This window comes from Pithys albifrons, chromosome 14, assembly GCF_047495875.1.
Source record: "Pithys albifrons albifrons isolate INPA30051 chromosome 14, PitAlb_v1, whole genome shotgun sequence".
In the NCBI taxonomy this organism is placed as follows: Eukaryota; Metazoa; Chordata; class Aves; order Passeriformes; family Thamnophilidae; genus Pithys; species Pithys albifrons.
Window position 1 is genome coordinate 7,292,153 of NC_092471.1, and position 23,737 is coordinate 7,315,889.

General features: G+C 40.4%; 1 protein-coding gene across 6 annotated transcripts in view; it reads right to left on the reverse strand.

Annotated features, from left to right (window-relative positions):
• Positions 1–1,068: 1,068 nt before the first annotated feature.
• LOC139678319 (integrator complex subunit 6-like) overlaps positions 1,069–23,737 on the reverse strand; it is a 40,528-nt gene continuing 17,859 nt past the window's right edge. Inside the window, exons 3-19 of one of the 6 annotated variants that reach the window (XR_011699011.1) lie at positions 21,776–21,925; positions 21,248–21,337; positions 20,756–20,939; positions 19,831–19,959; positions 18,574–18,737; positions 17,511–17,663; positions 15,861–15,993; positions 9,950–10,044; positions 9,109–9,219; positions 7,254–7,469; positions 6,665–6,788; positions 5,974–6,116; positions 5,400–5,631; positions 4,401–4,787; positions 2,501–2,594; positions 1,701–2,077; positions 1,069–1,337 (exon numbers count right to left, since the gene is read on the reverse strand). Coding sequence is in view for 3 of the 6 variants with exons in the window: in XM_071569034.1 (XP_071425135.1) it covers positions 1,978–2,077; positions 2,501–2,594; positions 4,401–4,787; positions 5,400–5,631; positions 5,974–6,116; positions 6,665–6,788; positions 7,254–7,469; positions 9,109–9,219; positions 9,950–10,044; positions 15,861–15,993; positions 17,511–17,663; positions 18,574–18,737; positions 19,831–19,959; positions 20,756–20,939; positions 21,248–21,337; positions 21,776–21,925 (2,505 nt within the window). In the remaining 3 variants the exon portion in view is untranslated. Of the gene's footprint in view, positions 2,078–2,500; positions 2,595–4,400; positions 4,788–5,399; positions 5,632–5,973; positions 6,117–6,664; positions 6,789–7,253; positions 7,470–9,108; positions 9,220–9,949; positions 10,045–15,583; positions 15,665–15,860; positions 15,994–17,510; positions 17,664–18,573; positions 18,738–19,830; positions 19,960–20,755; positions 20,940–21,247; positions 21,338–21,775; positions 21,926–23,737 lie in introns of those variants that run through there. The other 5 variants (XR_011699010.1, XR_011699012.1, XM_071569034.1 and 2 more) reach the window with 5 other exon arrangements.

Consider the following 23,737-nt stretch of genomic DNA (forward strand, 5'->3'; position numbering starts at 1 on the left):
TATTTCAGAAACAGTGTATTACATGCAATCTGATGCATGTAACCAGGCCATTTGACAACAAAGTATGCACAGTACATCTGACCCTCTGTAAATAAAATCCCTTTAGCAAGTCCAACACCAGGCATGGGAGGTCCATCCAGGGGACAAACAGCTTCGATGTAAAATTTTGAAGGAGTAAATCCCTCTCTGTATCATTCCAAGGCATTTCTGTTTTTAGAAAAAATGTTCAGCTTGTACAGATGAATAAAAGTTATTTCTAAGAGAAGAATGAGGGCGCATTTATAGTAACGCCCTCCCCTATGTCACTTCATTCATATACACTGTGACAGAGATTTGCTGTCGCTGGATTTTATTTCCTCCTTGAATTTCACTTCCTTCTTGAATTTCACTGGTGTAATTCCAATGGGCAAACTTCATCTTCCAAGGAGGCAAGGCCACTGCCTCAGAGTGGATGGAAAAGATGTCTCACAGGCTGGCTAGCACTAAAAATACCAGCAGGAACAGAGAACTATGGGCTCACCACGAAAATCTGTTTCCCTGCCTAGCAAGTCAGCCGGAATCCCTGGAATATTTGCCGTACGAGGTCAAGAGCACAACTTCAGCCTGATTCTAAAGAAAGCTGTTAGAGAATCAGAGGATGTTATGAGTGAACAACCAAAAACACACACTTATCCAAGAGCCACTTACTACTGGCATATTATTGGTACTGCCTTAAAGGAAAAAACAGTAATTACATGCAGGTGCTTCAGTCTTCTTTGTATGTTTTGTGACATATAAAATTACCTTTGGAAAAAATAGTAAGAGGAACGGAGGAGAGGATACAAGCTCAGGCAACTGAGGGTTTCGTAAAATAGAACTTAGTGCCTGAGTAAAAACGTGCACCCCACTGAGGCTGAGCTGAGTGACACCTGGGCAGGTGCTCCAGGGAGCAACTATCACCACAAGGTGTGTTTGAGGGTGTGCAAGACTAGGGTCAGCTGGTTTTACAAAAATATCAGTCTGTTGGTAACAGACAGTTGGAGGAACTCAGTGCTGCCCGCTACAGACTCCTCAGATTAGCACTTCTTAAAAATTAATAAAATGGTTTATTTTATATATACATATGTTCCAAAAAATTTATACAGTTAAAATATCAAATTAGTGATCTGGTAACAATACTGTTCAAAATAATCTCTTTTGTATGAACATTAAAATACACGTTTTTAAAAGCGTTTCCTTTTAGTGCTTCCAAAGCACAGCGTGTGCCAAGGCCACCTGAAGAGTCTCCGTCCTCCTCACAGGATGAAAGAGAACTGAAGTCGGGGACCTGGGAAGCCTCAGGTGCACTTTCATAATGTCTGCAGACAAAACAGAAGAGAGTCTGAGGTAGATTGTTTAGTGACCATCGGGTGGTAACAGTCACAGGACTGTCTTTAGCTTTCATTAACACAATAGCAGTTTCTTTACTCTCAATCTACACTGAATCTCAAGTTTAAAGGCATGGCTAGCAGTTCTTGGGAACAAGACCCTTGTCTCTGTGGTGGCAACATGCAATTTTTACCAGTGCAGGTGTTTCTGGGAGGGTTTTTTTTGGGAACACACGGGCTCTCTCCACGATGCAGACAGTGTGTGCATTTGACAGTGCCCCATTTTAGTGCAACCTGCTGCCTATAGCACGTAAATGTCTAATGACAGCGTTCAAATGAGTAAATTCTCATCACCTGCAGGAGGGGCAGCAATGGTTATTTTCTTCCGCCTGTTGAGCAAACAGCACCCTCCACAGGAAAAAGCCACACCTTTCATAGCAAATCCTTAAGGTTATAGCCCAGCTTCTGCCGAATCAGGTTCTTAAAGTTAAAGCTCCACTGCTTCTTCTCAGACTGTGACAGTAAAATCACTTGACTGCCAAGATGGTGAGGGCAGCAGCGACATCCTCTTCCACTCTTCTGTGGCACAGCAAACTCATTCCTGGTCCGCATTCGTCTGGTTGGTACATTATTATCTACTGTTGACATGATTAACTCTGTTGGGTGGGCTGGTGAAATCTAGTTCCTCTAGTATTCTCTCTAAGTGTTGTATTAAGACTCTTTTTTTAAACCTACAGAAGAGAGGGAGAGCAATTTAATTTTTTCCTGCCAAAAATAAAGTTGAACAACTTAAGACTACTCAGCCATGGCAAATCATGATACCAGAGGCTCTCTGTTCCCAGTATGGAGGAGCTTTCTTTTATTTCTGGCATTAAAACAGCTAGAAATTTTAATTTAATATAATCACCCTTCCCCAACCCACCTGAGTTTTGGGCTGGTCTTCAATAATGACCCATCTCTGTAATTCCCATTTAAATTTTGAGTCAAGACTATTCATTCCATAAAAACGTAACAGTAATTTGCCCACTAAAACAACTATAATAATTGAAATACATGAAACAGAAAATGATAGTACTGGAAAAGTTTGTGATTTACTGCCATGATCTAAATTAGTATTGAGTTTATGACTCTGAGTCATTTATATCTATACAAACCTTGCTGCTTCCTTGATAGCAAATTCAATGAAATACTTCTGAATTTCCATAGGTCCTTGCACCTCCTCAAGAAGAGAAAATATTTTTTCATAATCTAAAAAGAGATAGAAATCCAAACCACGTATTAAAAATCAATCTTGCAAATGCAATGTCACTAAAGCTTAACAGCCAAAAGGAAAACCAAAGCCCAGTTTCACACGTCTGTGTATGATAAAACACAGAAGGCAGGAAAACACCCAGATGAGCTTTAGGCACAGAACACAGGTGATAAGAGGAATTTGAAGAGATCCTGATGATCAGCTAATTCAAACGTGGCACCAAAGAATAAGATTTCCTTTAAGAGCAGTAGCAGCTGGGAACATCTATCCTCAGAAAATGCAGACTAGGAACAACAGCCTCCATCTCCATGACCACCTTGCCAGCAGTAGCAGTGAACATGCACGGGGCCACCAAGCCCTGATCTGGCCTAGAGCTGTTGTTTCTGTGAGCAGAGGTCAGGATTAATTCTCTAGAAGGTCAAATAATCAATCCTTAGTGTGAACACAACATCACTGTCTCACTGGTACAAGACAAATATGCCCATTGCAATAGAATGAACTGGACACATTAAATTAGAAAGGAAATAAATAACAGCATTATTTCAGTATTTCCACAGTGGAACCCAGTTTCAAGATTTATGGTGCTGTGACCAAGAGTCTGCTCAGAGGGATGCAGCAGGCACAGAGAGGGCAAATGGTCAGAACTGTGAACAGATGTACAGAGTTAACCCACTACCACTTGGCTTCTTTCTTTTATGACTGCCTGAACTCTGCAGCAAGACAAGTGACTCACACAGAACACAGCACTGTTTTACTGTACATCACCATTTACTAGACATGAATTTGGCATGAAATTAGATGAGCCCACTTCGCAAAACAGAAAGCAAAGAGGAGGAAATTTTAAAACTGCTTAAAAATAAAATACAGATGCAGTGTAAAAAAAAAGGCTTCATCTCTCAACGGCCTCAGTGTGCTCAAAGCAACACAAGATCAGAAAAACAGAAGAGTTAGGAACACACCATTATACTAATTACTAGCACTTGACAATGTATTAGAAAAATATTCAGTAGTTTAGTTTATAAAAATGAACCACTCAGACACAGACCACATTAGGGACAGCTGCCATTTAATTAAAAAAATGGAAAAACATGTTACTATGGCAAATTCTACAGCACAGACATTAGTTGGAGTTTCAGGTTAGTAGTTTGTTTTTCACCCTGTGTAAAAGTACAGCCGAAACATGTAATAAAAGCTAAGGTGGCAAATTGCTTTTCTCCACAATAATTTAGATTTGGGGGAGTTACCCAACCTTATAGGAAAAGAAAAGAAAGTAATTTTTAGTATTTCTAAGTCATAAAGAGTTTTCAACAGTGTTCCATCACTAATTACAGTCTTGCAAAATAAGAAAACTCCTCTTTGCTATTAACTGTCAGTATTCCCTATCAAACATACCCCAAGGTGCATCCTTACTGACACACTTACTCTGCTCTGCAAAGGCAGTTCTGATGGACAGAGCACAATGAGTACACTGCAGATACACAAGGAGCAGCACAGCGTAATAGCCTTTAGAATCCTCTGAAAGGTGCTTTCTCAGGTCACCTCTTACACCAGTTAACCTGTCTTTGAGGGCAATCAGAGTGGCTTTGGCACTCAACTTCCCAAGCACAAATCCAAACTTAACTCACCTACCCAGCATTTCTTCCTTATTTTTTGCCCCTCTGTTGCTTACATGCAAGCAACCAAAAGTTACTCAATATTTAAAGCTGAGTGTTTTGAAAACAGTTCCTTACTTCAAGGAAAAAATCTTTTCTCTAGCACCACATATAATATACTAATAAAATCAATAAACCCAAACAACTTACTTCTTCCAGGTTTGCGAACCTCTTTCATCACTTTAATTTTGATGTCAGCATTGCTTCCCTCCAACATGGTCGGTGTTATTTTAAAAGAATTTGGCACAGATTCAGAAGTCGACTCCATCGCCCGTTTTTGGTCATCTCCACTCACGCTGTAGTTTAGAGGCCCTCGAACAAGCGCGTTGGTACCAGGTTTATGATCCAACCCATCTTCACTTAAGCAATTGAACTCAACAGGAAGGGAGTCCAAGTCATTGGGTAACATTTCATCCTCTCCCCCAGCAGCTGGAACAGCAGGAGCCATTTGCACAGATAAGCCATCGATTTGCTTTTCCAGTGATTGACAATTTTCTCCTTTCTTCTCTCCATCTTGGACAACACTGTTACTGGTATCTACAAATGAAAAATATGTATCTTACTAATGCACATCAAAAAACCCAACAAGAAATAGTTCTGTATCCTTTTATTCTGAAGTGCTGTGTAGTGATCTGACAGTTGCTGGACTGTGCTTCAGTACTTTTATTCAACTTTGGATGTAACCATGGGAATACCTTCCCTTTGGCTGTTACCAGCTCATATCACTATCACCAAGTCACCATTCTCTGTATTCCTATTGCAATGTTATGACTTCAAGTAAACTCATGTTTTCCTTCTCTTCCCCAAATCCAGCTACAGCTAACAGAGTTTTCTTCTGGCTCCATTTGCTCCAATAGGAGGTATGTAAATCAGTGTTTGTGGGAAATGAACACAACCATATTTTAATTTTCCTTCTCTACAGAATACACAAACAAGAACTGAAAGCTGAGCTGAGAAACTTTCTACCTTGGTAGTGTGTTTAATTTCAGATTTCCTTAGCTCTAGCAGCAGCCTGTTTTTCTGGGCCACCAAAAGAAATGCACTCCTATGTAACCCTGAAGCACAGACACGTGCTGAGAGACCTCTCTTCCCTTCCTCCCCAGATACTCATTCCCACCACACAAGCTGCTGCACTACAGCTCAATATACCTCTGTTTCCTGGGACACCTTTGAGGTTCAGGTACGAGGGGGACCCAGGAGCAGCTGGTGGTCCTTTCCCGCCCACGTGGTTGGTGACAACGGGCGGTGACTGTGGCCGCCTGAGCAGTGGGGACATGCTCCTCCTCCTCTTCAGAGACGCCGGAGTGTTGGGCTCTCCAGGACGCTTGATCTTGTTCTGAGGCCCAGCAACAAACTCATCGGCTTCGTCGATCATCATCCCCTGAAAAGAAAATCACCATTTAAATAACAGTACAGGACAGAATCTGTTTCATCAATTCACTGACGAATCGAGTCCCTCTGAGCTCGAATTCAAGTGGTTTTCAAAACACTTGACAGCTCTAAGAACAGACACCCAGAGACAGCCCAGTGCCACTCTGCAAACCAGCATGACTCTGTACACGATTCTCTTGGACCGTGTGGAAGACATTCCTCCTTTCTACCCATGATAAAAGGCTGCAGAGGTCAGCAATATACTGTAGCTGTGGGGCAGAAGTTCTACTTACAAATTATTTCAAGCCATGTCAGATACAAAGACACAGCAGACAGAACGGCCCCCTCCTACCTTCTTATCCTGTTTAAATGGATTGCCAAACGTATGAAGTCTTTTTGGTTGATCCGGGTCAATTTCCCGAAGAGGTGAAGGCATCATTTTCAGATATTCCTGGTAATTTCCCATTTGAGCAACAGGAACACTATGAAGACAGTCTGCAACAGAACAACAGCTCTTAATTTAGTCTGCCTTAAAAACAAAGCAATATAAACCTCACACACTTCAATTCTAAGTGGAGGCATTTAAGAACTAGAAGTTAGTATTTCATTTCACTACAGAGAAAGAGCTGAAGACTACAATTGTGGAAATCAGGCTGGCAAGACCTGAGCTTAATTAGCAGAAGAACAAAAAATAAGCAAGTTTGATCTCTGTGCTGACAACTGCATCTTTAGATCACCAGCAAAGTGAGCCCCTCTCTGCTTTAAGCCCCATTGCTACACAGGACATGTTTACTGAGCCTTGAATGGGAAACCTCTCCCATGAAACCTATTTTTGAAATTCAAAGCATGACATCTTGCATGACAGAGGGCAAAATTTCTTTCCTTCCCCTTCAGAGTCAAGCAAAGGACACTGTCTGACTCAGCAAGAGATGCAATGGCCACTTCTGCTCCCACACCAAAGACAAAAAATACTATTTAAAGAAAAAAAAAGAAAAAATAGTGCAGTCTCTCCAAACTATTAGTGAAGAACTGTAACTGCTTACCTTCATCCTGCCCCAAGATAAGCCTGTGTGTTTTCAGAAGATTGGTTCTCATTCTAGTTAGCTGGTCTAGAAGACTGCGACGAGGAATATCGTAGGCATTTCTGAATGCCTGTGGCTTCAAATCCTAGTTTGTAACAAAACAAGTAACCTTCAGTTAATCCATTAGTTCTCATGCATGGAGAAATTCCATTAGAATTGTAATAATGTTAACTATTAAGAAGTATTAAGTAACTTCAGAGCTTCATAACTGGATACAGCAAGCTCAGTGGCTGTTTTTTCAACAAGACCTTATTCAGCATCAGTTCTTTCAGCTCCATTAAGACTAAGCATGTTAATTCCTGGATGAACAGCACTAGCTGTCTTTTGCAAAGACTGGCACTTAAAACACAGTTTACCATCATGGGATTTTCAAAAACTGTCCCAAAATCAAGAGCAAAAAATTGCTTTTACTCTTCTCCCTATTTATGTCTACGCTGCGCTTCTCACAGTTCAGTGAAAGTCCTTCCTTCAACACCAAGTCCATAAAAGTTACTCATTTAAAACAGATGAGATTAACTGCTTAGTTATGCAAGATCACTGTGCTGTTTACCTTGTTTAAAAGTCCTATGTGGAAGCCAGCAAATTCTTTAACATTCATTTCCGACAGTCTCAGTGGAGATTCCCCAGTGATCCCTTGCAGCAGTTGTTTAAAGTCCCTACTGTGCACCAAGGAGAGGCCACTGGAGTGATTTTTCACTTTTATTCCAATTTCTTGTGGAACTTTCTTACCCACAGAACCTATTATCCGTTCCGATTCTATTTTTGTCTAAAATGGAATCACACCATGAGTTAAAGAATCAGCAGGCACTGCACATTTCCAGTACAAAACACACAGTACATTAGCAGAATAAAGCTATAAATTTAGTTCCCAACTACCTACCCAGGGATATATTGGATTACACAGATTAGATCTCAAGCATAAAGAAATCCTAATGTGCTAGCATTTGGAAAAATATTTAGCCAGTGTATCTAAATTTATATGCCAGTAGGAGGTCTGTGAATATCCCTGATTCTGTTGCAAGTCTGTGACTCTTGTGTCTCTGAAGAATCATCTTTCAAGCGAAAGAAAAAACATAATGAAAGGTGGATGCCTTAAGTTACAGTCAAGTTGCATCTAAAACAATGGTATTACTCAGATACAATAAATTTCAGTTTATTTTTTAAACAACCTATGAACTATGGGTTGTTCTGTATGTTTGCAACAACACAGGGGAGAAGAGTTGTAAAAGAACTTTGCTTTATGAGCAAGTTTCTAAATCTTATCACTTCTCCAATTAGCACAGATTTCTTATTATAGCTACAGAGATTTTACTGTGTTGAGCTCTATCTGTATTCAAAGACTTTTATTTTTTCACTCGCTTGCAATACCTCCAGAAAAAAACCCCAACCAACCAAAACCCCAAACCCCATGGTGACTGCAACCCACTTCCCCCAGATCTCCTCCTCTGCAGCTTTTGCTTCATTATCTGTGGGAAACTCTGAATTTAAGGACAGCAGGAGCACAGCAGAGTTCTGGAATTGCCTGTCCCTACACAGGAGCTTATAATGCATTCAACACATTCAAACTGTTCCATGTGCTGAGAATGCCTGTGAAAGCCACAACAGCCATCTCAAGTCATTCCAACTTCATAGTACAGATAAATAATATGAATTTGCATATCATTAAGTTACCAAAATACCACAGTCTAGTAGATGCTCAGTCATTCAGAGGCTTTGGGGTGTATTTTGTGCATTCTTTAAGGCGGAGGATTTTTTCTTTGTAATTTTAAAGGCCGTGCTGGTTCCCCACCAATTTCTAGACATTAAAATACTGTTTTAAGGGCCCCTCGTGCTAAGGGGGAAGGGCCTCCAGGGAGTTACACCTGGAATGACAGCCTTGACAAAGAGAAAAAGATTGTTTTCCACCAGGTCACACTTTACACATTGAATGGATCTGACCTGATCGAAACAAGAAGTTCAGATAAAAAGCTTAAACCATGATTTTTTTTCTCCATGGACAAGAACTCACTTTTTTTTTTTTGAAAAATGCACACTGCCAAGAACACATGGAAATAAACAAAAGGCTGAGAGCAAGTCTCTGACTTCAGCTGTGAAGAACAATGGCAAGAGAAGCCATAAATCCAATTAGTGATTTTCTTTGTAGTTCAAAATCTAGCAGACACTTGAAGTACAGCTGAAGAGGTGTCCTTTGCACTCCCCTCCACCACTTACAGAAGGCACAATCACTGGCTACAGAATCACGATGGATTCATCCATGTTTGCAATGAAAATGCTCACCAACCTCCAATTATAATATATGGTGCACACCCATATGAACTCCCACAGGGATTAACTGCTTTATAATGAGATTACCACAAACTAAATAATCAACGCACTTCTAATTGCAAAGGTTTTATCAATACTACCTGTTGGCTGAGTTTTTTAAGGTAAGAGATAACACTGTAACTAAGTCCACAATCTAAATTATCTGATATCAGATTTGGAGCTCCCATCATCCTTAGGGCTTTCTTTAATGGCTATAAGGAAAACAAAATACACAATAGTAAGAGAATAAGTATTTAAAAAAGAAATTTATAAGCTCAATTATAGGAAGCTAAGGCACGTAGATTAGTGCTCTAGCTTTTCCACTTTTGGCCACTAAAATTCAAGTCTATTCAGATAACATGTGACATGAGTTTGGTGTCTAACTAGCTCACGGTGGACGTTATGCCACATCACCAAGACACCACAGGCCGTGGTGGCGCTGGCGGTTTCCACTCAAAGGCTCAGGTCCAGAATAGCCGGGATGATGCAAGTCCATATTGAGGTGCATTGTCCAAGCTACATGTAAAAGGTGACACAGTGCCTGCCTCCCCCACCCCTCATTTGGCCCAGCTTCCCAAGTTCTAGCACTTCACCCACATTAATAAACAAACTAATCTGCATTTTCCTTATCAAGTTACAAAAATAATGCCACATTTGGTTTCTCTGAACAATCTAAAGTACGTTGGATCAAAGCTCATTTAATACTTAATGATCAGAAAACATATTTAATATGTTAAGATAGTTACTATTACACAACATTTCTACAAATTTATTTCTTAAAAATGCTTGACCTAATCCACATACCTCTGCAAAGCAAAATGTTTGCTACCTAAAATCTCATCATAATTATGCAAAAAAATTTACTAGAAGAGGTATGATGCACAGGACTCTGGTCACACCAGCCATTATACCCGGGAGGATGAAATGAGGAGAGGAACATACCAGTAAGTAGTAGGGAGGCATTGTTTTTAAGTAGTTGTCAAAAGCCTGTCTCCACTTCAGATTTGGCTTAAGTTTGTGAACCTTAAACAAGTCATCTGCAACAAGGAAAACAACAAAAGAAGGTGTCATTTATACAGTTCCAGACCATCAGCTTTGTCCAAAATTGCAGGTGCCAGGCTACCCCCCTCTTTTCAATCCCACCACCCATCTCCCAATGGGGCTTTCCCACAAAAACTGCTCTTAACTTTAGGTGTGAAGGATTGGGAATTCCCATCCTAGCTGCAGTAGGCAATCCACAGCAAGTTCCCATTATAAGCAAACTTACAAGGCACATCAGACTTAAACACTGCACACAACTACCAGCAGCACAGAAGGTGCAACAGATTCACCTGTTAAGAGTTTCACCTCCCCTACATGTCTCTTGCATCATCAGGGAGTCCCTGCCTCTGATTACACCAAAAACCATTAATTTGGTTCAATTTTCACTGTCAGACCAGCTTTCTTCTGTTCAACCTGTACAATGAATTTTTTCTCCAGTAAAAATATCGGTTGGCATCAAAGGGAAAGAAAAAAACCAATTCAAATCAGGGAATCCCTCTGGCCAGCTCTGCTGGACTCTGCTGCCAACAGCAGCAGCTGTGCCCCAGCAGAGAAGGGGCTTCCTCCAGCTACACCACCTGCCTCGTGCCAGGGCAGCAAAGTCTCCACAGTATAGACAAGAGATAGTAATTAGCTCTAAAAACTGCTGCCCTGCAAGAGAGGGGCAACCAGACATTTATTTCCTTTGGATACTGTTTTAGAAACATCTTGCTCACACTAGAGGTGTGCATATTGCCATTCAGGAACCACTGACCACCTATTTGCTGTGCACACTATGAACTGCACCAGTGATCTCCAAAAAACAAAAACAAACACAGTATCCTGTAATTTACCATTTATGAATTATTAATTGCAATAAAGTTTCTTCTTAGTAGGGCTGTGGTATGCTGGCAAAGCGAGGCTAATGGAAGGATATGCAGGACTGGAGAAAGGGATGTTCAAAAATTAACTGGGGAGAGATGCACAGAAGAGGGTGTGCACAAGACAGATGCAGCAAGGAAATTGTTTTCTCCCAACTGAGCTTCCAGGAAGATACATTTGGAGAAGAAAATTTGACTGGCACAGTATTCTGCACAAATCAAACAGATGTTATGGTATTATTTCCCAAGTTCTCATAGTCAAACCACACTCCATTATAGGTATTTTCCAATCTAAATGAATTCTGGATCACAAGTAAAAACCACACTACAGATGCTACTGGTACTTCCCTGACCTGAAGAAAGTAGGGTGGAGTTTGAGAGGACAAGTCAGAATTCCATTTAAAATCGTAATATACCACAAGTTTAAGCACTATTACCCAAAAGAACCTGTGATGGTATCATGACATATGGCAAATATAAAATAACATCCATTCTTATCTTACAGGCCTAATACCTTTTTGCAGCAAAATGCAAGTTAAACTACACCTCTCTTCCAAAATTCAAAATGATAAAAATTAAAATGTATAATGTTCAGTATTACAGCATGTCCTAATATTTTATGGTCTATAAGTTGATTGGGAGTACAGCTTGAACCTTAACACCCTTATCAGCACTTTATTGCTGTCTCACTTCCTGCACTGTGAGGTTGTACCAGTAACTGCACAGGCACATTCCCTGTGCACAGACAGCTGCACTGCCAGACATCAAACACAGGAGCACCTCCTGATCTCTGCCATCCAAGGAAGAATTTCTCCAACCTATGCAGAGTTTCAGCAAAGATTTCTCTATTTAAAATGAGTCTCCCCAAAGAAGGAATTCCTATCCTTCAAAAAGGTGACAGTTGTGGTGGTAAACACAAGTTTCAAAGAAAACATCCCCATCAACATCTTACCTGCCTCTACCTCGAGAGTTTGAGACACACTGTCAGCAGGTTACAACACAGGCACTTGAAAGGTGCATCTTCCTCTGTGCCCTCAGCTGCACATGATCATCATATAAATAAGCAAACTAAGAGTAACCCAGTTAACTGTGTTGTGCCTAGATTAAACTCCCTTTTGCAGATAAAAATTATAAAGTATTAAAAAAATCCTTATATAGTTTTATTCCAACCTATTAACTTTCAGATATGACTTTCTTTATAGTCCACTTAAGGCAGAATTTTTTACTTCTGAACTTGGAGGGAGCTGAAAGCACTCAATAATCAGGAATATGGTATTCCACTGGGAAAGGGCCACAAACTGCAACAACTCAAGAGATCAGGTAAAATCACAGACAGACCAGTAAACTGAAAGCTGGGTTTCAAAGTCTTTATCCACTTCAGATTAATGTACAAAACAACTGAATTGTGACAAACAGCACAGCAATACAGACCTTTAATACCCAGCACTACAGAAGGGGACTGGATGTACCTTTAAGACTGGTGAACAGTCAAAAAAAATAAAGAGTGTGAGAGGGAGAAGAGTCAGTAGGTAATTTCAGTAGCTCAGCTGAAGCCTAAATTACAAGAACAGTTCATGCACCATATAATCCAAATTAAAACTTATTTTTATTTAAATCACCACTCACATTAAATTCCACCTGAGCAGGTATACCATCATACCCTGTTGCACTAATAGATATATACCTCTTTTATAAGCAGCAGAGATTCAGGATTTTACATTCCCAGAAAGCAGCACCCTTCCCTGCCAAGCATCCAGCTAAAAATAAGATGCTTCAATGGAAAACAGCATCTAGTTTTAAGAAAGGTATTGTGGCATTCTTTCTGCCCTGATACAAAACATTTGGCTCTCCCCCCCAGTACCACACCATGCTGGGTTCATGCTGGTGAGACACACAGCCCTTCATTCCACAACACAAAATCATTACTTGCAGGTTCTGTCACAGAGCCTGTAAAAGCATCAAAGGAAACTGCCCACGATGCAGCCCTTCACAGGCAGACATTTTCTAAATGCTCATCCTCCTGCACATTTAGACCCACAGAGATAGGGTATTAACCATCTTCTTATAGTGTTTCATAATGGCTGTTTCACTGCTGCTTCTGCTGGCACTCCCAAAGAACAGTCACTCCTACTGCCCAGCAGCGCCTGCCCTCCCACCAACACTGCCAAAGGCAGCCAAGGAAACCTCTTAGGCAAGGCACAAGCATTTAGAAATAGACCTCATCTTTGCTTAGCTCTCCCTCACATCCCTCCTTCAGCTTCTGCTTTATGAACTTGGCTGTACAATTGTACTTAAGCAGAACAACACCTGAACTACAGCAGCTTTGCCAGTATCAGTTACAGGCAACAATCCTCCAAGAGCAATTTCTAGAAAATGAGGGCCAAGCACTCGGCACCAAAGCTCATCAGCATCTCTGTGAAAGGTTCCACCTTCAGCAGCTGCCTCACTCTGCACAAAGAACTGCACCCCACCTCCTCAGAGCTGGGAGCAAACCAGTTCCAGGCTACTCATGACTCCTCTGTAGCCTTAGGAGAGCACAAGATGCTGCTCAGCAGCAGCAGCAGCACATCCCACATGGTCTGTCATTGCTGGGAATGGACCAGAGACCATCCCTTGTGTCAGACAACCAATTAAATGCAGTGCATGAGTCAGGTTAAAACATGGACTATGCAGCCTCACTGCTTTATCACGTCCTATTAATTGGACCCTTTCCTTACAAAGCTTCAGATTTAAAAACCAGTTACTGTAAGTGAAAATCCAGTAGATGCTACAGCATTCCCAAATCCACTTTTGCAGAAACCAAGACATAAAATCATCAAAGCTACAGGATGTGGTACAATTACCTCCTTCAGTCACAAACCACTATGACTTGCTTCAGTTTGCTCAAGTATCACCTGCAACCTTCCTCATCCCCCCATACCTTACCTGTCTTTTAGGGCCTTCTGTTACATTATTTTTCAGAAAGAGAGTTAAAACCTTTCCTGCTCAAGAATACAGGAGGAAAACAAAAATGCAAGTAAAAAAATTCTTAGGCATATTACTATCTCTGTTTATAGGCTGAACACGTAAGTTGCTTGGTAAGACGGTACAAACACACAGAGGTAAGTGGTTTTGTCTTTGAAAGAGTCAGAGAAGGAACAGAGAGAGATTATCCACAGTACTATCCCAAGTCCTAGTTCTCCAACACAACATTCTACCAGTAGGGCAGCAGCTACCAGAAACACTGATGTGCCCATATGGGTGGTAGGGGCTGAATGCAACAGACTTCTGGTCTTGGGGGTTCTCATATCATCCTTTTTCATCTGAGTAAGAGTAATGAAAAATTGGTTTTACACACTCAAATCAGTCCTCTGCTGAACCATCAGTATCGACTCTTGGTATGTGTTAAGACAGACACAAGGGGAGTGTTTAAAAACAGAAACAACCCCTACCTACCTACAAACCCAGAGTCAGCATTGTTAAAAACACCTACAAATAATTTACCAGGTATGCTCTTATCATCTCAGTCATTTTCTGTACTGCTAAGTAGGAAAGGGCCCAGATCTGCTTTCATGTTTTATGTGTATTCCACAGAACTTAATCCCACCGTGCCTTAAGGGACCAAGGATAAACAAAGTCCTAGAAGGAGATCTGAAGGTAGCACTGTGAGCGTTTGTGTTAACAATATGGAATGCACAGGATTTGTGCTCTAACGAAAGCATCCACTTTACAACTCAGGCAATACAGAAGCTCTCCATTTTCCTTTCAACAACCCTCAGAAATTTATGATGTGGGATGACCAAGTAAGTAAACTGCAGAATAGCTCTACACGCTCTGCAAAGTGCCTTTCTCCAAAGAGTAGGAAGAGCTTTACACCCCTGCAAAAAAGGCAGCAGGAAGACAAGAGCTGGCAGGGAAGACACAGCAGAACTGCAAATGTCAACATCAAAATGAGCAGGGAAATTAATTTAGGCTCAGTGATGGCTTTTCAGCTAGTAGGTTTGCTGCAGTATTTCAGGAGCCACAAACTTGCAGGAACTCTGATTTAGTCTAGAATGTCCTTGCACACTTTGGGACGGCTATCAGACTACATGGATAACTATAAAAGACACATTATCAGCAAGCACAAATTTCTTCCTTTTTTGTTATGACCAGGATTATGAAAAAACACTCCGGAATTGTGTTCTGGTTTGGGTTTTTTCTCTAGAAATGAATGGACAAATCTTGTGTAAGACAGTAAGACTCAATGTTAATTCTCTTGATCACTGTTATTCTGTGTCATTAAACACACACAAAAAACAAAAAAGCCTTAAAGCATCTGCAACTAAAAGGGCTGGTGGCACCTGGAAACTCCTCTCTGCCACTACCTTTATGCCAGATCCCAAACAGCCACAATTACCGTAACAGATACTCACACAGCACCTTTTCATACCATCTCTCCTCAGAAAGTAATTTCATTGTGGGAGTGAAAAAAAACAAAACAACTGGTCCTCAGGGCAGGGAAGAAATGCAGACTGTTTCACTGCTCAATTCCTTCTTACTGCTCTAAACTGCATTAGGGAATTCCCTCTTCCCAACACCCGTGGCAAACACTGCATCTGATCTTCCAGTAAAAAATAAGCTGCTACAAGAGCAACTGCAAAACCTGGATACACCACACCCTAAAGGAGGGAAAAGAATGGAGGTTGAAGCTTACTCCAGGTTAAGGAAGAGGCTACGTGTCTAGGAGGTGAACAGCATCAAACATGCACTGGAAGCAGGTAGCTCTCCTCCTCTGCTGGAGAGAAAAAAAGGGAGAGGGGGTATGAAAATCCTCTCCTCCCAAATGATGTTAAAAGAGTTTGCAATATTCTCTACTCTCTGATCTCCATTATTTTATAACGTCTCAAACTAAGGCAGAACACCAACCATTATTGTTTTGCTTTTACTCTGAAGCAGCTTCATTGGCAGTCCAAGGTAAATTTGTTACCTACCCAACAATGGAAGTAACACAGGGTAGTTGTAAGGCATCACAAAGAGGTTTACACAGGTTAAAGTAGTGCTTGCTTTTAAATACCCAAACGGGTGGCCAAGTTCGCTGTATTTCCCACTGCTGCTCACAAATACCTGACAAAGAAGAGGAGAGATCACTGTATTAGAAGAACATGAAGAATATTAAGCATGGGGCATTTAGAAATTCAGATCAATCCAAATTCAACTGTATTGAGACAGCAGATTACCAAGAACAGCCAAGTCTGAGGCTGCACACATCAGGTGAGTATGGACTTACATTCCTCAGTCACAAAACTGAGCAGTGCAAGGTTTAGTCAGTGTGGAAATGCTACAGGTTTTGAAATTATTTAAAATAGGTTAGGGGACATCTGTTGGAGGTATATTAAATGAACAAACTATTTGAAATTAGTCCTCTGACTCAAAGTAACAACTAAAATTTACAACACTGACAGAAGAAATCTAAGGCTTTTTAAAGCATAGAAATCAAGCAAAACAAACATTCAAGAAATGTCTTCCTTACGCCCAGTGCCAAGATTAACATTTACTTTATTTTTTAAGTGCACATATATGAGGGTATTAACCCTGAAAAGCAATACATGTAAACAATTCTTTCAACAGGATAAAGATGGTACAAATTCTTAACTGAGACAGGCAAAATAACTCACAGCTAAGGCAAAAATAGATTTCCTAGAAAAAATAAACCTTGCAGTAAATAGCAAGTATTTTTGCTCTCCTTTTTCAGGGCACAATGAACTGGGTTTGTTACATGGTTTCTATGACAATGAGCCTATTACTGTAATCTGTAAGGGTATGATGTGTAGCAAAGAAAAGCAGTTCTTGAAAACCAGTAGAGTAATTTTAGAAACTCAGGCAAATAACGTATCTATGAATGTCTAAAGCACATTTTTGAAATTATTTTGTTTAAAGTAACTTGAATTTTAGTTCTGAATACGCGTGTTATATTTTCAGTTAAATTGTAGTATTTGTTAGGGAAACAAAAACATCAGAGACATCTCCAAACCCAACTTCTCAGCTAAAATACCATACTAAAATTCCTGATGGACACATTTAACTATTATTTACAAGAACACCACTGGAGAAGGGAGTTAAAATACTTATTTCAGAAAAGATGCAGAAACTTATGAAAATATTACAAATGGAGCATGTGAGAAAAGATTTTAGCAAGAGAACTCTGACCGCTCCAAGGTCAATCCAGTCAACAGGATCAACAGCTCTCACTCAATTCCCATTAGCAGCTTCAACCATCTAGTGAAAATTATTTGCAGCTGTTGATGAGGTAACATGATGGAAACTAGTGCTTGGTTTTCCCTGTAAGCAAATTAAAGCCTTCAGAGAATTTCAATTTAGCCAGAAATGGAACCTGGGGGACACATTTCTCAGCAAAATGAGATGGACCTAGAAAGTGAATTAAATGAGATTACAAAGTCTGTGAAGGGAACACTCATTCTGACTCCTGATAATTCCCTTAGAAAGGAGGTAAGTGAAACCTTGACATGTTTCTTCTCATCAGCTGCAGAGTCTGCACCCAGACCCCAATTCTCCAGGCTTACAGAGCCTGAAGTACCTCAGATTACCCCTTACAATTCTAGAATCAAACAAAAGGCAAATACCTGCCAGCAGGTATGGGGAGACTTTCGTTCCAAGATGTACTGTGTGAGGGGGGAAGGCTCGAGCTCATACTTGTCAAAAGGAAGTTTGTCTATTACCATGGGCTCACAATCCACACAGGAGAACCTCACCACGGGGTGAGCTGTGCGTGGAGGCTGAAAAGGAGGGAGAGAAGTGTATCAATTATCATTTTACCAGCCTATATGGCTTAAACTCTCAAGTTTCCACAATTTTCTTTAAAAGAGAATAGAAAACAAGCTCCCACAACAGAATATAGATTAACTAAATATTTTACTTAACTGAAAAAAACCATTCTTCCCACCAAGAGAAAAACCATGGTTAATAATTCACTATTTTTGCCTCCCAGTTTGCTGTTCACAGAATTACAGATATGAAACTGCATTCAGTTCACAAAGGATATCTCAAGATATTCCCTATAAATCTGATTGTTTTTTTCCTCTTGAATCAGGAGGAAAGGGCAAGGGCAATGGACACACAGTACCTCGAGCACTTGCAAACATGCCTAACAAAAGAGATCTTTAGAGAAACGAGCAAGGCATACCAAATGTATGATCATTTCAATAAGAAAAGGAGAAATGAGTACTCTTTCATTTTCTGAAGAGAGTAAGTAGCTCTTTTGTTTCAGTTTTAATTCTTCCTGCTAGCAATAGGAGTCCACACATGAAATACTAAGCAGAGAAAACCTGGCTGATCTTCTTTCAAAAACAAATACTCCTTTCTCTACGTAAATGAAATTTATATAGCTTTGATTAAAACTTAATAGGCCACTATGATTTGTGGTATGTGAGGTAACTTACAGTTGAATTTCATAGCCTTTAAAAACTATTCACCAAATTAACTAATCATATAAGTCCCCATGCAAGAAGCACCACAGGTTACAGTATCAACATCGGATTGCACCATTTTGTGCTAAAACCAGTTTTAACCTTTTGAAGCAGTCACATCATATAAGTAAACACAGAAAATAAAAACTACTGCAGTATCCATTTTCAGCCTGTTCATTTATTAGTGCAGAATCCTTTTTTCAGTTCTTATTTTACTTACCAGTGTTGGTGAATTCTGATCAGGCCAAAAAGACTCTGGGATTGGCCAGTGCCCCACAGGAACCCCCGTTTTAGGGTTAGGCCGTACATAAATGAGTTTATGACAACTATGCCACGGCTGAGAAGCAAATGAATTGATGGGCCTGGATGAATCAACAAGTCCATCTAAAATTTAAACAAAGCAAAATAACAAACAAAAGGAAAATGAAAAGCTACATGCATGCATTTGTCTGCTAGCAAAATTTCTGTGATAGCAGCCCATAAGGCATAACATTACTCTTGTTCCAAAGACATACAGATCTTTACATCAGCAGCTAAAATAACCTACACACCCAGGTGTATCACAGAATCATCTGAGAAACACTGGTAACATCTGCCCAGATCTACCCTAGTGCCCCCATGGCCCAGCCCTCAGACAGGGAGTGCAGCAAGACACACTCCCACATTATGGAAGGTGAGTTTGCTTAAGCTCAGTGTCTGACATGGATCTGACAGGCAGCAAGCAGCAAGTTACTGCTCTTAGTTCTGCTGCAAGAGAATCTGCATTTAGTCTTTCTACATGGGCTGCAAAGCTCACTGACTGATGCTGCCATTAGTGGGAGCTGAAAGAGGAGAAAGTTTCATGGAGAAGCTGGATGCATCTTGCAGGAGCAGCTATTGCCATGTTTTTAATTACTAACAACTCACAGATCACAAACCCCACAGCCCACTGCAGTGCACCAGCACAGACTCCCTGCATGCTGAGGACAAGGAGTTTTGTGGCAGTACAGAATGTGACCATTAGTTTTCAAAGGCTGCTCATCAAAGCAAACAGCACAGCAGAGATCACCCACTTAAACAACCTTCTTCATTTTAAATACATCTTACAAGACTGATTTTTCTGGCTCTAGAGAGCAGGCCAACAATACTATGGAAAGCATGTTTCAGGGACACATCATTTTAACTTCTCTGCATTATAAACACAATGATTTTTATAGCTTTGGTAATTCCTATCGTATTTCTGTCTAGTTTAGGACTTTCCCAATTCTCATAGAGATGGGAAGTCTTGATGTTTTTATACATTCATATCCCACAGGGCATCACCACTCAAACGGGGTAAAAATAATACTGTTTTTGTTAGACAGTATCAGCCATCAATGTATCCTGTTCACTGCAGGAAAAAGGTGGCACGAAGGACACCGAAGACACTTAAAGACATTTACATACAACCAAAGCATTTCTTTTTAAATCTTATAGGAAAAAAACACAGTCACTGTACCTTCTCCAATAGGAGCTGGATCTGGTCCTGACTTTTCAAAGTTAATAACAACTCCACTTTGGACTTTTTGAACCAAAGATTCTAAACATTGATTCAACATTCTTTGTGTCCTAACGCAGTACGAACGACCTGAGCAGGAGAGAAATTAGAGGGGGAAACACAAAAGCAGGTTTTGAGTAATCTTAATTAAGGAAGATGTTTTTATTACCCAAGTCACACTGACAAGGCTTCCAATTTGATCCAAAATAATAGCAACAAACTGTACAAGCTTATGTAAAAGGCACAATACTTTTTGAATGCAATACAGCAAAGAAAAAAAACACCAAAACCCCATAACCTGCTGAGATTTTACTCATTACTAAGAGAGGCCTTTAATGCTATATCAGGCTGGAAAAAAAGGGCCTATAAAAGCCCTTCAGAAGGGCTGATTTCACCAAGTCTGTGTAATCTACCTGCTCTTCTCTACCCAAACCTTTCCAGCTCCTACACACACCCAAATCTTCCCCTCCCACACATCTTTTTCAAGCACCAATTAAAAAAAATTAATTCTGATCAACATGGCAAGCAACAGGCTCCAGATATAATTCTTTTAAGATTAAATTTAGCTTACTAGCCCTGCAGCAGAATTAACATCTCATTAATATTCATCTTGTGATTTTAAGCCATCCTCTGGAAGGACAATCTAAGAGCTTTCCAGTCCTTCCTACTGCATTAAGAAAACGGTTTCACATCTAGACCTGAAATAGGAATATTGCTTTAAAGTTCTCCTGTGCTACTGGAAACCAAGAAAGGACCCCACAGACTCATATGGGCACTGAGTAAATCTGATGGAGAGAACAGGAAGAGGTGAGGTTGAATTAAAGGAAAAGAAGTATTTCAAGGCAGATGCCAAATGGGAACCAAAGCAAAAGAGCAATGCAGTTACCTCCTGTAACTTCACACATCTGTGTGATAGCAGATTCATCAGTAGGCACACTCCCAAGCTGCTCTGGCTCAGCAGATGCAGCTCCTGGCAAACGCAGCACCAGAGCAAACAGCCTTTGATCCCACCGGAATGGTTCTTTGGTTAGTTCACTTCCAGGCAAAGGAGAATTCAATGGGAGATGAAGCTGGTAAAAAAAGATTTAAGAATATTTTCCTGTACTTGACAAACCATCTACAAATATGATATCTAAAGTCATTCATTTCTCTGTAGAACAGCCCATTTCTCTCCAATATCACAATTTATCCAATGTTCTAGTCTCAAAACCCTTATGGGCTATGAATTTAAGGGCTGGGCAGTGACAGGGTAGTTTTTATTCTCTATAAAACAGATCAACAATGCAGAAGTACCATTAGCAGGCAAAAACCCAATATTCATCTCAGCACAGCACCAATTTGCAAGACCATAACTTAAAAGAACTTAATCCAAGTTTACCTCCTCTTGAACTCCGGCTGTATTTGTCAGTTTGTTTCCGTCTGTGATGGTAATCAAAATAGATGGCTCCAAAAAGAATGGATTCCTTCCCTAGAGACAAAAGCACAGGAATGCTAAGAGTAACCTTAACACTCAGTTATAGCCTTTTTTTTTTTTCACCATAAAATAAACAGTAAGATCAGCAATCTTTCAAAATAAGCCTGTAATTTCTTTTAAGGGGTGTTGAGCCATACAGAATTACACAAGGTGGGTTACTCTTGTGTATCTACAGTTGGGACATTTATACTCTGATTCTTTGTTCTTCAATAAGTAAAAAAAGCCAGTATTTTCCAGCATGTTTTCAGTAGCCACAGTAAGAAAGAAAGGAAAAAAAAAAGAGTTCCCAATTGAAGTTTTAATACAGAGCTATCAGACACTTAGAAAAAAGTAAAACACAAAACCAAATTTCAACCACCAAAATCCCTCCCCACTATAATTTCAAAAAGACAGAAAAATAGAAAGACAGAAGACTATAAACAGATTTGTTACCTGTCCATAATTGTCTATTCCAGACACTAATCTATTGAGATTTAACAAGTCAAACGAGGACCTGAGTGCTTGACCAAGGGTTGTTAGTCCTGAAGCCTGAAGGTTTTTCAGTTCATTCATAAACGTTGCATGGTTTTCCTTCCATCCAGCCTATTACATGAAACAAAAAAGCTTATTAGTTATTCTAGCAACAAACTGCAATCAACTGCAAGTTGCCATTTATCTCTCTTCCCCCAAAAAATTAGATTAGAGTCGTGATTAACAGATGCACTGCATCATTTACATGCTGCACACACCTAACCCATGTATGCACAGCCTGATCCTACACCTACAGTGGGAAACTCACAAAACACACACACTGTCAACCACTGGAAAAAGCTTTCTAATATCCATCTCTTATCATGAAAACTGCTGTACAGGAGATGCAGTTAAATAAGTATTTGGATTTAGCATGTGAATATTTTATTAAAGAAACTGTCAAATTTGGAAATCAGAAATGCAGCTGCCAAAGCAACAACAGTTAAAGACACAAGAGGCATAATATCAGTGCTGCTTCTGGCATGCACCATTCCTCTTTCATCTTTATGTCCATAAATTAAGAAAAGGAGTGGCTGCAAAAACCCCACATAAGACAGAACCAAATCACTGTTTAGAGTGTCTCAGTGTAACAGCTTGAAATTCTGGAGGTCTTAAAAAAAGTTATTGCTGACAAAGCCTACAGATCAAAGGAACAGCAAGTGGTTGCACCAGCCCAAGCAAGCACTGTGACCCCTCTGGTAAGCAGGGCCAATGACACACATCAGCACTGGGTGTGATCCACACACCTCCCCTTCAAAAGGGGTTTGCTGCAGAGTTTGGAAGCTGGTCTAGAAAAGAGCACCTGACAAGGAATTGGTGCAGGATTTAAGGAGCCTCAGCTACAACAAGCAAAGCCTGAAAGTCCCAGATAGTCACCCAACTACCAGCCTTGCTGTTACACTGCACGCTCCAAACCACTCCTGCCGTCAACAGGCAGTTCAGTTATTCACCCAGGCTCACCATCATCTGGCACCACAGACATTCCCATGCTCCATCAGGAATCCTAGCATGGAGAGGATCATTGCAGACAGCCTGACTGTTGCTGGGACAACCTCTGAGCAACCCATCCTGCAGGTGAAGTGTGTTCTCCTGCCCTTTGGGCTCAGCACCCACCTGCTGCCTGTGCCAAGCTGTGCAAGAACCTGAGAGCACAGGATTTTCCTGTACTTTTTTAAGCAGATACATCGCATTGTCAACCTTTAGTAAACACTGTGGGCTGTGTAGGTGGCCACAGGATAGACACAGCTCAAGCTTCAAAAGAACAGAGAATCAAGTAGAAAGGAAAGACATGAGACAATATCTCTGCCAAGCTGACCAGCCTAAGCTGGGTGGGATTCTTTTCAGAATGAGAAACTACCCTAAGGAGGCACAACAAAAACTTTTCTTGGTCAAGTTCAGCTCCCTTAACCAGTTCTTCAAGTTTTAAATTAATGCAAGGGAGATGGAGAGAAAATACTGCAATAGACTTTCAGCAGGACTGGTCCAGCTTTACAGTTCAAACTGCCCTGGGAGCTCAAAGGAACAGTGTTGTTGTATCAGAGGGATATTTGTCAATAAAACACCACCAACACTCACACACAATCACAACTTAACAGAATAACAGCATCCAATCAGCTGAGCCACAGCAACTTCCCACACCTGCTCTCAGCCCAAGGCAAGAATAAAGTGCGAACATGGGGTCGCTGTTTTGGAGTAAAAATGACTTAGTCAATGATCTTTTTTTAGAGTAAAATTGCACCAAATCCCAACATGATGATTTGAGCTATCCTAAAAAAAAGCTTGCCTTAAAACAATTTAAGTGAACAACAACCAAAATACTTTTGTATGAATTCTATGAACCTGTAGGTGTAGGTGAGACTTCTCCCTTTTGCCTGGTAAAAACAC